The sequence below is a fragment of the Mustela nigripes genome, chromosome 16 (genome assembly GCF_022355385.1).
Source record: "Mustela nigripes isolate SB6536 chromosome 16, MUSNIG.SB6536, whole genome shotgun sequence".
In the NCBI taxonomy this organism is placed as follows: Eukaryota; Metazoa; Chordata; class Mammalia; order Carnivora; family Mustelidae; genus Mustela; species Mustela nigripes.
Genome location: NC_081572.1, coordinates 49617481 through 49630692, shown reverse-complemented (window position 1 = coordinate 49630692; position 13212 = coordinate 49617481). Strand labels below are relative to the sequence as shown.

The window sequence follows — 13212 nt, the reverse complement described above, 5'->3', positions numbered from 1 at the left end:
GAAGCCCAGCCCAGTGCCCAGTATGGTGCTGGAACTTTGTTCACTTCCCACATGCCCACTCTGTCTCTGAGGGCTGAGCTTTGTCCTGTCCAAGCTCGTCAGCTCAGAGCTCTGCTGCTGTTTTTATTGCACATGGCCTAGAGCCTCTGCAGGGGGTGGGTTGAGGATGGCTCCCAGGGCCTCATTTCTTCAGCCTGAAGTCACTCACTGCTTTTGCTGTCATTCCCAGAAGGTACCAGGAAGTGTTTGATACCAGCATGATCCCGATATGAGCCACTGGCCTTGATGCCTGTGTCCCGATCTTATAGGCACCTGGTAGGCTTCCATTCTCCCACCTGATTTGCTTTCACCAGTAAAAGGTGATGAGAAGAGTGTCCCTTGTTCTGTGCCTTCAGGCCAGTTTGTGTAACCTTTAGGAGCCAGTTCATGGTTTGTCACATTCCCTTCCTTTTGCCACCAGTGACTGGTAATGTCCCAGAGAAAGGCTCTGTCAGCATGGGTTCCGTGTTAGGACAGTATGGTGTAGAACCCTCACCAAAGAATGAGCAACATGCAGTGTGATTGAGAAATAACCCTTTGATATTTGAAACCCCTGAGATTTGGGGGTTGTTTGTTACCACAGCATAACTAGGTATATCCTGACCACCGCAGCCACAGTAGAGACCAGACCTAGGAAGCCTCAGCTGCACCCAGCACTGACCCAGACATTTTTTGACACCCACTAGGAGCTGAGTTTACTGTCAACACAATGATGAGTTGCTGATTTTCTATCACTAGGGAATAAAATTAACACTAGCACAGATTTATGTGTGTGCAGAAGGAGCAGCAATTCATTCTTAATGTAAGTGACATTGAGCTAAACCGTGAGAGTTTCAGTGCATCAATACCAACAACAAAGAGTTAACATTTTTTGAGTACCTGCTTTGTACTAGGAGCTAATCTAAGCTCCACTTGTTTGGATCTGTTGATCTTTATGGTGATCCTAAAAGATAGGTACTACTATCTTCATTGCTCAGATGAAGAAACTGAGACTCAAAAACGGTAAGTAACCTACCTAAGGTCACAGCTCTAGGATGCAACCCCAGAGCCCACTTTCTTTGGCGTTCTAGGCTGAGAGAGCAAATGTATTGACATGAAAGACTGCCATGAGCAAGCAGGCTGTGAGGAATTGTCTCGTATAACTTGGTCATAGGGCATATGAAAGTGTATGATAGGACTTGTGACTGGAAATGTTGGCCAAACTGTGAAGGATCTTGGATGCCAGATGAAGGGGTTTGGACTTTCTCCTGCGGGCAGTGGAATGGAGGACAGGCTTCCTGGGGGCTTTAGGAGTATAACTGCCAGTGTGCAGACTCTAGATTGGAGAATGGTTGTTGCAGAAGGCAGGAGCCTAACTGGAGGGGCCTTAGAAAGCAGCCCATGAGAGAAGGTGGCCCGAACCAACCTGGAGGCAGAGACTGCCACACATACCCTTCTTTTGGCTCTTGACTGTGACTAGATCCATATTATGCTTATACGGTTTTCATGTTCTCTATTTTTCTTCTGAACACTGAAAACTGTTTGAGGGAAGGGTTCCTTTTAAGCTGTTCTCTTCCCTGTCCTCCTCCTCCATCTTAGGCTGATGCCTATGTTTGGAATGTCCTCTTCTAGGGCGGAACATTATTCCATGTCCAAGGCCCAGCTCAGATGCCATCTTCCTGCTACAGTCTCCCTGGCCCTATATTTGTCCCTGGATTATAATCGCAGCTGGCATCTAGGACAGCTCTCAGTGTTTGCTGATGGCATGGCTTGTTGGCCTCTGGCTTGTGCCTATTACAGGGCTCTCCACCAAGTAAAGCATCAGAGAGAGCCTAGCAGGTCTTCCTCCTCATGCATCCTGGCCTCCTTTAGGGCAGAGACCATCTTATTCACCCTACTCAATTGCTGTGGGTTTGCTATGCCCAGTGGTCTCAGGAAAGAGGGCAGTTTGCCTCTGACCTCTTGTCTCAGCCACAGTTAGATGGACAGATCACGTCTTTGAAATTGAGAGATTCTGGGTTTAGAGATACTCACTGTGTGAGTCATGAAACATTAAGCAAATCTTGTTCTTTTTTCATTAAAAAACAATTAGTCAGAACCTCGAGCTAATGGCCGGATATAGCTCAACAGTCAGCAGATGCGGTTCTCATTTGAAATAATGAGGATGAGAACCATAATCCCCCATGCCTGTCCAGAGCTTTACCAGCTCACAGAGACTATTGACGCCCAGTATCCTTATTAATCCTCAGAAAAGCCCTGTAAAGCAGGTAGGGCAGATGCTTTTGCCCATTTTGTGGATGGAGGAAGCAGGCCCAGAGCTTCGGCTGTCAGCCCAAATTTATGCAGTGGGCATCTAGCACAACTGGACCTCCTCTCCCGCCTCCATTTTCTGCCCATGCTCCCGACCCTCCCATCTCTTCTCCCTTTTGTTCCCAGTCCCCATCCTGGGTCCCAGCTTTGCAGAGCAGGGCACTGAGTGGATGCCTTATCCTGTCCTGGCTTAGGTGGCTGCTCCACCCACTTCTGGAGTACGCTGACACCCCTCGAAGAGCTCTGCCCTCCTCAGAAACTGACTCACCTGGGTACCCAGTGATGCTAATACACAGACCAAAGGCAGAAAGGAAAGTCATTTTCTTCCAGGCTTGCTGTTTGCCATCTGCATCTGGGATCTCTGAAGCCATTTAAAATCTGGGAGGCGGGGCGCCTGTGAGGCTCAGTGGGTTAAGCCTCTGCTTTTAGGCTCAGGTCATGATCTCAGGGTCCTGGGATTGAGCCCTGCATCAGGCTCTCTGCTCTGCTTCCCCCTCTTTCTCTACCTGCCTCTCTGCCTACTTGTGATTTCTCTGTCTGTCTCTGTCAAATAAATAAATAAAATCTTAAAAAAATAAAAATAAAATCTGGGAGGCAAGACACAAAGATCAGGGAAGTGAAATGTCAACACAAAATTTAGAAAGCTCAAGACAAGACAAGACTAGTAGAGTTGGCTCTGTCCTTGGGTGGGGTATAGGTACAGGTTCCCACCTGGCTCCTCCCAGAAATGCCAGGCTGACGGTTTTGGTAATCAGGCTTTTTCAGCACAGGAGAGTGTGCTGGTCTCTAGCTGTACCAGTAAGTCTGGCTTCAAATCCAGGACCCAGATGGATGAAGAAAAGAAATGAGGATTCTCTCATCAGAGTCAAGGGCTCAGTTTAAGTCAATGTGCCCCCTGGTGGTAACTCTAGAAGAACAGCCATTGTGACGTGGGTTCCAGCCGACTTGGCCCACACACTGGCTGGTGTATCCTTTAGTACTTTCCTCGACTGCTCTATCCTCATCAGACCTGAGCTTGGAGTAGGTGCCCCCTCCCAAAATGCATCATTTAGACATGATCTACTTAGAAAGAATTTTAATGGGTACATCATTACATCGATCCAAGAACACCCTTAAAGAATTATGGAGCGGGCCTTGGTGGTATAGTGGTGAGCATAGCTGCCTTCCTTAAAGAATTATGGAAGCTGGGGGGAGGGGAGTTGTTGCCCATTATGACCCAGAAAACTAGGCTGCTGACCGCAGTGCTCACCTCTAAGGCGGTGTCTGTGCCACCGTTTCATGGGTTTTACTAGAACCCCTCAGTGCAGATTTGCTCAGATCAAACAATGCCAATAAATACAGTGTGCTACCCTGGGTAAGGCAAGGAACTAGGCTTAGAGAAGGAAAATTGAGGGGAAGATTGAGGGGGCGAGAGCCCTGTCATCCTGAAGCCATTAAAGTCTGTGAAATAAGACACAAACATCAGAGATGTTAAAACTCAATACAAGCTTTAGGAAACTTCAGACAAGACTGGTATGGCTGTCCCTGTCCTTGGGCAAGTTACACAGCCTGTCTGCACTTCATTTCCTGATCCATAAACTGGGGACAAAATCACACTTTCCTCCTGAAACTGTGAGAGTCTGATGAGTTAATGCTCAGTGTTTACCCCATGCACACTGCATGGGTTTAATAAGGATCTCCTGCTGTTATTGTCATTGTGATCACAAGCACCAGTTTTACAGGAAGGCATATGCTGAGATTTCTGTAAGAGTTTAGAGGTGAGTACTTAGACTAGGCCCTTGATAGGCTTTTTGGAGGATGTGGGAGTTGAATGATAGTCTCAGTAATCACAGGTCTCACCTGACACCTGGGCCTTAAAGACGTGTTAAGTGGATGCACAGAGCAAGCATATTGGGCCGAAGAAGGGCAGGGGAAGAGCATGGAGGCAGGTGCAGTTGGTGTGACTAGGAAGGAGATGTGTCCGGGTGACAGGAGGGGCTGTCAGTGGGAGAGGGGACCGAGGCTGTGGGCTCAGGGTGCCAGGCTGAAGGATAAGGCTTTGTTACGTAGTCAGGAGGATGTTCCAGGACTGGGATTGGGACGTGGTAAATCGGGGTGCTTGGCCAGGGAAGGAAGGTATCTCTGGAGCCTTAGGTGACAGGAAGTAGCTGCTAGTTACAGAGAAGGATAGATGTGAGCTATGGAAATGTAGCCCAGATAGGACAGAGAAGGAGAGGCTTGAGATGACAGAGTATATCAGGCTTGGTGACCACAAGAAAGTTGGTGTCTCTACAGGCAGAAACATTAGGAGGGGGGACTGTGAAGGGCAGAGGAGTCTGCTTGGATGTGCTGAGTAGAAGGGATTTGTGGTCTTCATCTGGAGATTCCAGGAGGTAGGGATGGAGCTCAGGGGTGAGGGGAGGGTTGGCCCCCTGCATGAGGGAGTCCCTGGCTTGGGAAAGTCAGATGGGTCCTTGGAGGAGTGGAGTCTCAGAAAGGGGTAAGAAGTTAGAAGTGTCAGTTGTAAGGTCCTGTGTGTTGAGAAAAAAGCAGTCAGAGAAGGATGAGAAGGGCCACATTTCCCCTGTAGCCCTCATGGTATGCAGGGTACCAACTCCGGGAGATGTTGTCAGCACCCAATGGCTCTGTTACAAGGGGACACATTTAGTGATGTATATTGTCCTCACCGGAGGCAGACATCACCTCAGCCAAGGGGACGGTTCTGGTGGAGAAGTGCAACCTGCCCCTTTCTTGGACTTTGCCCCTGAGCTGGCTAGTTGTCTCGGCGCCTTTCTCAGATGTCTCCCACCTGTTCCCCAGGGCTGCCCATGTCTGAGACCTGGCCCTGGTGAGCCCGAGCCTGTCCCTAAGATAGCATAGGCCTGTCTCCATACCAAGGGGTTCCCCACAGCACTTCTGGCCCACACATTTGGTTAGAAGGAACAGTGACTCAGAGAACTTGTAGGCTGAGAGGTCACTACTGGGGAGTTTTTCATATATAGGTAACAGATAGTTATGTATAATGAAGAATGAATTCCATGATCCAGCAATCTCACTTCTGGAATTGAAACCTAAAAGAATTGGAGGCTGTGACTCAAAGAAGTATTTGTACACCCCTGTTCACAGCAGCATAGTTCATCCTACAGTTAAAGGTTGGAAGCAACCCAAGTGTCCATTGAGAGATGAATGGCTAAATAAAATGCCGTATAAACATATGATGGATTATTATTCAGCCTTACAAAGGGAGGAGATCTGCGATTTGCTATAACAGGGATGAATCTTGAGAACGTTATGGTAAGTGAAATAAGCCAGTCACAAGAAGATAAATACGGCGTGATTCCACTTACATGACAATTTTAGAGTAATCCAATTCATACACAGAATGTAGACTGGTTTCCAGAGGCTGTGGGAGGGGAGCAGTTGGGATTTAGTGTTTAATGGGTATAGAGATTCAGCTTTGCAAGGTGAAAACAGTTTTGGAAATGGATGGTGGTAATGGCTGCCCCACATTTTGAATGTACTTCATGCTCCTGAATTGTATGCTTAAAATGGCTAAAATGATATTTTTCCTGTTCTATGGATTTTACCAAAATTTCAGAAAAGGGATGAATTCAAAGGTTCATTTTAATTGCAGCTAAAGTGGCACATATGGAAGGGCACACAGCTAAGAAGGTGTCCAAGCAGGGGGCATGGTATGGCATGTTGAGATGGGCCTGGCTTCCATACCCAGACCAACAGCATGACCTGGGCAGTCAGCTAACTGCATGGACTTCTCACGTGTGGAATGAGTCTGGCCATCTCTGCCCTGCCACTGCCCACGGTGTTGGGGGGCCTGGGAGAATGAGTTTGCACAGCCTCTCTCTAAACTGTCCAATGGCATCCAAAGTCCTTGCAGTGTCTGCACTCTGTTCTTTTGACTTAAGGCTCAGCCTTGTGAGCTACTCCAAGTAGGGCTATGATGGGGCTTTTGGCATGTGGCTGCTCATTTCAGGCTGTGTGGGGCCTGTGGATTGTGGAGGTATGTAGGGTTCCTATGGGCAGCTGCCAGGTTGGGTTCTGCAGGACATTTTGGGCTGCAGACTAAATGCATACTCAGAAGGACCTGGCAGCTTTTGTCAGTAATATTCTGGGAGGGAATTAAGCCTTACTGTATTAACTTTTCTCCTGCGCATTTAGGATCATACTTAGAGAAACAAGGAAGTAGACAAAATAATTTCCTGTGTTCTGTGGTTCCATGAGGAATCCCAGCTGAATGAATCTGGGACCTGGCAGACCCAGAAGCCTCCCACCTCAATCCCTACACCACAGTTCCATAGGGAATGAGAGGCCTGAGAGAGGCAAGGACCCAACCAAGGTCACACACAGCTGGTGGCAAAGATGGCATTCAAAACCAGGTCCATAGATGTCAAGCCGGGACTGTATGATGGGTGACATGATCATTTCCATCCTCTACATGGTGCTGGGTTTGACATTTCTGGTTGTAAAAGTGAATTCGTGGTTTTTTTTTTTTTTTCTTCCCCTGGACCATGCTGTCTGTAAGGGTAGTGGGTTTGGGAGGCCTGAGCAGTGCCCTTCTCTTCCTTGTGAGCTGAGGTCACAGCCCTGGCTGGTTCTGGGCTGTGTTGTGGCTAAGTGCACTGCAGCCCCTGGCATGGTGGGAGGCGGGGCAGCAGCTAAGTGGTTTCTGAAAAAGGGCAAAAATGATGGGAAAAGCTCTGGGATCCTCTGGGAATCAGCCACGGCAACAGCAGCTGCTGCCATTGCTGGAAACGTTTTCCTTGAGTGCCAGAGCATACCCACAGCTCATCCTGACCAGTGCAGAGCAACTGCGACCTGGGGAGGGGCCAAGGACCCTCACAGAGTCAGGGAGGCAGCTTTCCTCCCCACACCATTCCAGCTCTCCCTTCAATTAACAATAGCCTCGGAGCTCCCTGGTACCTGCTGTGTCTGAGCTGTGCCTGCATCTAGCCGGTGAGTCCTTTTTGTTGTTTGATGGCCAGTGTTGATGTTAGATTTTAGAATGGCATAGTGAGCTGTCAGAAGCCAGGCTTTGCCTCTGTCCAGTTGTGTGATTATAAGCAGTTCAACTAGCCTCTTAGCACCTCAGTTACCCCATCTGAACATGGGATAACCACAGTGACTGCCTCAAAGGTCGTGGGGGTGCATAAGTGATGTGTGGGGATGCATATAGAGCATTTACTGTGGCTAATCATAAACACTTGGCAGGTGATAGGGGAGGTTGCCATGGTCAATGTGTATTATTTGTACCTTAGTCATCCTGGACCCTCATCCTGGAGCAAAGAGGCCATGGGTCCTGCAGAGGCCAGTGGTTTGTGGGTGGAGGTTTCAGCACATTGCCCTCTCTGTACTAAGGGGGTGCTGGGCTGGGAGACAGGAGCTCTGGGTTCTTGTCCAGGCTCCAGTCACTGTGTTTTGGGTAGATTTCCTCTGGCTCTTCATTCATAGGTTGGGTAGCCCCTCAGGTCTCTATTCCTCTTTAGGAAATACTCAGGTAGGCCAAGAAGGCAAGAGAGGTATGGGCTAGGTCCTGGGCCAGCTCCTAAGAGCCTGCGGGGAGGCCAGAGACAGACAGATACTTTGAGCAGAGAGGGAGCAGAAGAGCTGCACCTCAGTATGTCTCGTCTGGATTGGGGAGAAAAGGGAGGCTTCTCCTAGGTGGTGGCCAGTGTCCTCCTTGGCTCTGGAGTTGAGGAAGGCCCAGAGGCCAAGTTAAGTTTTTGCTGAGCAGGGTCATTTTTTCCAAGACTATCCTTTAGTCCAGACTGGTGTTTATGAATCTTGTAGAAATCAGAACCACTGTCTCCATCAAATACCCTAAGACATGGTTGGAAATACCCCATCACTGCAGAACATTCAACTGTGACAGGTGCATTGCCATGGGACTCATGTACTAGACACACCCAGGCCTGGCAGTGGCAGGCTTTCCTGTCTCTGTCTACCCCACAGCCCAAAACAAATAGCTTCTTAGTCCTTGTCCTTCCCTCTGCTCTTGAAGAAGCTTGGCTTCTGGTAGGGAATCAGGTGTGGGGCATGTGGAGCAGACTTGGGGTTTCTTGACCTACTGAATGATGTTACTGTGTAGGCTGCTTCATGTTTCTTGGGTTTGATTAGATTTGGACCAGTCAGAGGAAGAGGCAAAAAGGAACGTCACAGAACGATTTTGTGGACGCTCCTGCTAATGGGTGCTCTTATTGGAGTGTTAAGAGCTGTGAGTCAGGAAGTACGTTTATTTTTGGTTTTGTGGCCAGGCCTATCCAAGGGGATAGCCCTGGGAGAGCCATGCCTGGCATATGGCCTGGATCTTACTCATACTTCATTTTGGGCTTTGAGTTTCCTGGGATACTTGTTTGAGCAGGAAGGTTCTACAGGTTGGGGCTTCTGATGGGGAAGGGTGTTGTCCCTGCATGATTGGCCCCAGGGATGGGGAACCCTGATCTGATCAGCCCCCCACTCTAGGATGAGATCTGGGGCTGAGTCTGATGCCTGAGAAGAGCCTCGAGCCTTCAGAGAGGTGGTGGAGTGCTGGAGACGCTTGAGAGCCAGGCTGCTGCATATCAGATCCGGCTCCCTCCTCTGCCTGTGTGGCTTCAGGGAACCACTGTGTGTGCATCTCCTCATCTGTCACACGCTTACTCCTCAGACAAGTGAAAATGAAGTGAGTGCATGTGAGGTGTTCAAACAGCACCCACCTTTGCATAGCACATGCTCAAGCATGTCAGTTATTCTCATTCTTCCTAGCCTCCTGTGACTTTTAAAGGTGACAGGCTCCCCACAGTATGAACAGTCCTGAACAGGAAATTACCTCTTGAAAGTATAGAAGAATGCCAGTCTTCATGCTTCTGAAGCTTCTCGTGGCTTCCTACCATCCACACAATAATGTCCACATCCTGTTCCTTGACATCCAAGGACAGCAGCCATCTGGTTCTGACCCTGCTGCCTGCCTTCAAGTCCCACTGGCTTCCTCTCTATCAGCTAGTCTGGGATCTGCATCGTCTCCCCCAGTTCCAGACCAACCCTGCTCTTCTTCTGAGCCCAGATCCTCTGTCACTTCCTCCCTGAAGCCTCCTTCAGTACCCTGGCCCCTCCTGCGATAGCCCTGCCCCAGCCAGCACCTAGGTTCTGTCTCACTTGGGGCCTGAGCACTCTCTGTGCCCCCCAGCAGGGGCCTGGGTTCCCAGTGGGATTCTGTACATAGGTGTTGAGTGATGGAATGAACAAATGGGTGAGTGGTCAGGAGTGGGATTCTCTGTGGCCGGGACACTTCCTGCTGCAGGGTTTCCATTTAATGGATGACCCAGAGAAAGACTCGGTCCCTCCTGAAGGAGGAACAACAGGCAGGAGGGAAGATGGGTCTGTCTTACAGGATGCAGAGAGGTGAGGCAACCTCATTTTCTTCCTCCAAGGATCTGGGCATCAGATGGTAGCTGATTTATTGCCAAGGCCCAGCAATGTGCTCTGAGTGTTCACTGTCTGAACTTGCACTTGAAAATGCAGGCCTAGGGGGCACCTCCCTTTCCTTCAGTGGCTATTTTCTGGAATCCAGCCACTGCTGGAATATGAATCTCAATTTCTATGCAAATGGGAACAAAAAGGGCTGTATCTGATCTCTTTCATGTCCTCCACAGAGACCAGCCCAGCGTTTTTTCATAAGGGGGTGGGGGATCAGGCAAGCTCCCTGCTCAAGAGGAGGTCACAGGTTATGGGGGAGATAAGGCAGTACCAGATAGAAATTGCTAGACTGAAGGATGGTAGACAACCAACGGGGCCACTCTGGAGCAGGGAGGGGTGCATGGCCAGCACAGAGCTTGGGGGTATGGCGGAGGCAGCATCCGTGCTGGACGCCAAGGGGAGTTGGCATCTTAAAGGTGGTAGGATTTGGGCAAAAGGAGGAGAAGGGAAAAAGCACCCCAGGTGGAGGCCCTGAGATATGGGAGAGCCCTGGGTATTAGACAGTGGGGATTTCCTGCTTGGATGGAGCAAAGCATGGGAGAGGAGGTTAGAGAGTGAATGGAAAGCAGTATCAAAACAAGTTCACAGCCATATGTGCCAGAAGGCCTGAACCAGCCCTGAATAATTTAAAATTTCCAAGTTCAGGGATGCTTGAAATATGCCAATTTCACAGAAATGACCAAAAGTGCAAAAAATCTACATAGCATAGCACCTCCGGAAGCTTCAGTTCTAGGGGGCTAGTGCTGACAGCTATTGGACCTCTGGGGTGTGCTGCTTCATAGGGGCTTTTGCAAGGAGGGCAGATATGGGCTAGAATCATGCTGTCCTTGAGCTGGGAACAAACCTCATCTTGGTGGCTGCCTGCAGGCTGTCTCTTAGGCCACGAAGGATCTGGCAAGGATGAAGAAATGGGGGAGCTCAGATTCAGGGAAGGCTGAGGACCCATCCCAAGAGGACTCCTGCCCAGACCCCCTGGATGGAGACCCTAATTCCAGGTCAGCTCCAGCCAAGCCCCACTTCTTCCCCACGGCTAAGAGCCGCAGCCGGCTTTTTGGGAAGTGTGACTCAGAGGAGGCTTCACCTATGGATTGCTCTTATGAAGAAGGCCAGCTAGCCTCTTGCCCAGCCATCACAGTCAACCCCGTTGTCATCATCCAGAGGCACGAGGATGGCCCCACATGTGCCAGGTAAGCTGTATCTGGAGCATGGACCCCCTTCTTCACCAGGAGCTGAGCTGGCTCCTCTGGCTGAGGCCCTAGCTATGGAGATACCACGTGGTGCTCTAAGCTTCTGGGCTGTGGGTCACAGTACCAGGGAGCTGGGGACCCTTCAGAAGTCATGTGGTCCAACATCTGCCCTCAGCAGCTTTGGGACACATGGTCATGGATGCTGGTGTATACGCTGATCTTAGCTTCTGGCTGATTTCCAGGTGTCCAGTCCTCAGTGCTCACCAGTCCCAAAGATTTAGACTTTAAGTAGAAAAGCTCAAAGCCGGGAGGCTTTCAGACAGAGAGGGCAGAACCATTCTAGTGAGGAGCCCACCAAGTGTCTCCACCAAGGCAGGTCAGGGAGGGCTCATAGACTAGCTAACTCCCAGGCCAGTATAGGGATATTTTTCACTTGGCAGTGGCCATCTAAACCCTTCAAACCCCCATCTCCAGCCTCTTCCAGGAGGACACTGCCCCTAGAGCCCCAGCTCCTGAGCAAATGGAGAAGTGAGTGGCTTGGGTATTGGAAGTGGTGGCAGGAAGGACTTTCCAGAGGGTGCCTACTGGCGGGCTGGGGATGCAGTGAGGGCATTTGCACCCCCACGGTTCCTTGTTACATCAGTTTCCTGGACAGTCACCTAGACTAAGGCATGGATTTTGTCTCACGTATTTTTTCCCTTTTGGTTTACCTTGGGCTTCTGTCATGCTCCCTGGTCAGAATAGTTTGATGAAGGGGTTTTCTGGCCCCCAGGCAGCCGTCCCAGGATTCTGTCACTGCCGGATCTGAGAAGAGCCTCAAGCTTTACGATCGCAGGAAGATCTTTGAAGCCGTCGCTCAGAATAACTGTGAGGAGCTGCAGAGCCTGCTGCTCTTCCTGCAGAGGAGCAAGAAGCACCTGATGGACAGCGAGTTCAAAGGTGGCCCTGGGGAGCCGGCTTCCTGGGAGGGGCCCCGGCCACTGTGCCCAGCTCTGATCCTCCCTTTGTCTTGCAGACCCAGAGACAGGGAAGACCTGTCTGCTGAAAGCCATGCTCAACCTGCACGAGGGACAGAATGACACCATCCCCTTGCTCTTGGAGATTGCCCGGCAGACGGACAGCCTGAAGGAGTTGGTCAATGCCAGCTACACAGACAGCTACTACAAGGGTGAGGAGGGGGACGGGGTCTGGCATGGCTCTGTCCACCAGCACATCTGGAGCCAGCAGGCATTGTTGTGCCTGGGCAAGCCTCTCGGCTCCTTGCTCCCTATACCAGCCACTGAGGTGTCATCTCCCGAGCCCAGGGGGTCCTTGCCTCCCCTGCCTGCTGGACTTGATTTCTCCTGGTGCTGACAGTCCCCTCCTTCCCTCTGTGGACTTGGTGTTCTTTGCCTCCAGAAGCCATGACTACTGTCTCTGCTACTGTTCCTTGATGTTGGGCAGCTTTGACGACTCTAGTTCCCAGTCTGGTATTCCCCTGTGGGTCTCTGCTTCTGCCAAGGGGACTCCCTGGGTCCCCTTTGGGTATTCTGTCTAGCTCTCCTGTTTTGCGGGGGAGTCATCTGGCATTTTTTGCCCAGGTCTTCCTCTTGTACCTGCCCAAGCACAGGACTGTGAGTACAAACCCAACAGCACCCATCTCCACAGGCCAGACGGCCCTGCACATTGCCATCGAGAGGCGGAACATGGCACTAGTGACCCTCCTGGTGGAGAATGGGGCAGACGTCCAGGCTGCAGCCAACGGGGACTTCTTTAAGAAAACCAAAGGGCGGCCTGGCTTCTACTTTGGTAGGGACATGTGGCTTTTTGACAATTGCTAAGGGGAGGTTTGGGGTGGAGACAGAGGGATTTGGAGGCTGGGTGGTCTAGGGACCATGCTACTCTATTCTTGAGGCCCATCATATGCCTGTGTTGGCCACAGGTGAGCTGCCCCTCTCTTTGGCTGCATGCACCAACCAGCTGGGCATCGTGAAGTTCCTGCTGCAGAACTCTTGGCAGCCAGCGGACATCAGCGCGAAGGACTCCGTGGGCAACACAGTGCTGCATGCGTTGGTAGAGGTGGCCGACAACACAGCAGACAACACCAAGTTTGTGACAAGCATGTACAATGAGATTCTGATCCTGGGGGCCAAGCTCCACCCAACACTGAAGCTGGAGGAGCTCACCAACAAGAAGGGGCTGACACCACTGGCTCTGGCTGCCAGGACTGGGAAAATTGGGGTAGGGGGCAGGCTTCATGGCTGAGCTG

General features: G+C 50.6%; 1 protein-coding gene across 6 annotated transcripts in view; it reads left to right on the top strand.

Annotated features, from left to right (window-relative positions):
- The window catches only part of TRPV1 (transient receptor potential cation channel subfamily V member 1), a 44218-nt gene that overhangs the window by 6158 nt on the left and 24848 nt on the right, over positions 1-13212 (top strand). For 3 of the 6 annotated variants that reach the window (XM_059379587.1, XM_059379586.1, XM_059379583.1), the window contains exons 1-6: positions 895-8983; positions 10645-10964; positions 11737-11903; positions 11980-12132; positions 12612-12752; positions 12886-13184. In XM_059379587.1, coding sequence (XP_059235570.1) covers positions 10678-10964; positions 11737-11903; positions 11980-12132; positions 12612-12752; positions 12886-13184 — 1047 coding nt within the window. In that variant the 5' untranslated portion in view covers positions 895-8983; positions 10645-10677. Of the gene's footprint in view, positions 1-228; positions 316-894; positions 8984-10644; positions 10965-11736; positions 11904-11979; positions 12133-12611; positions 12753-12885; positions 13185-13212 lie in introns of those variants that run through there. The other 3 variants (XM_059379585.1, XM_059379584.1, XM_059379589.1) reach the window with 3 other exon arrangements.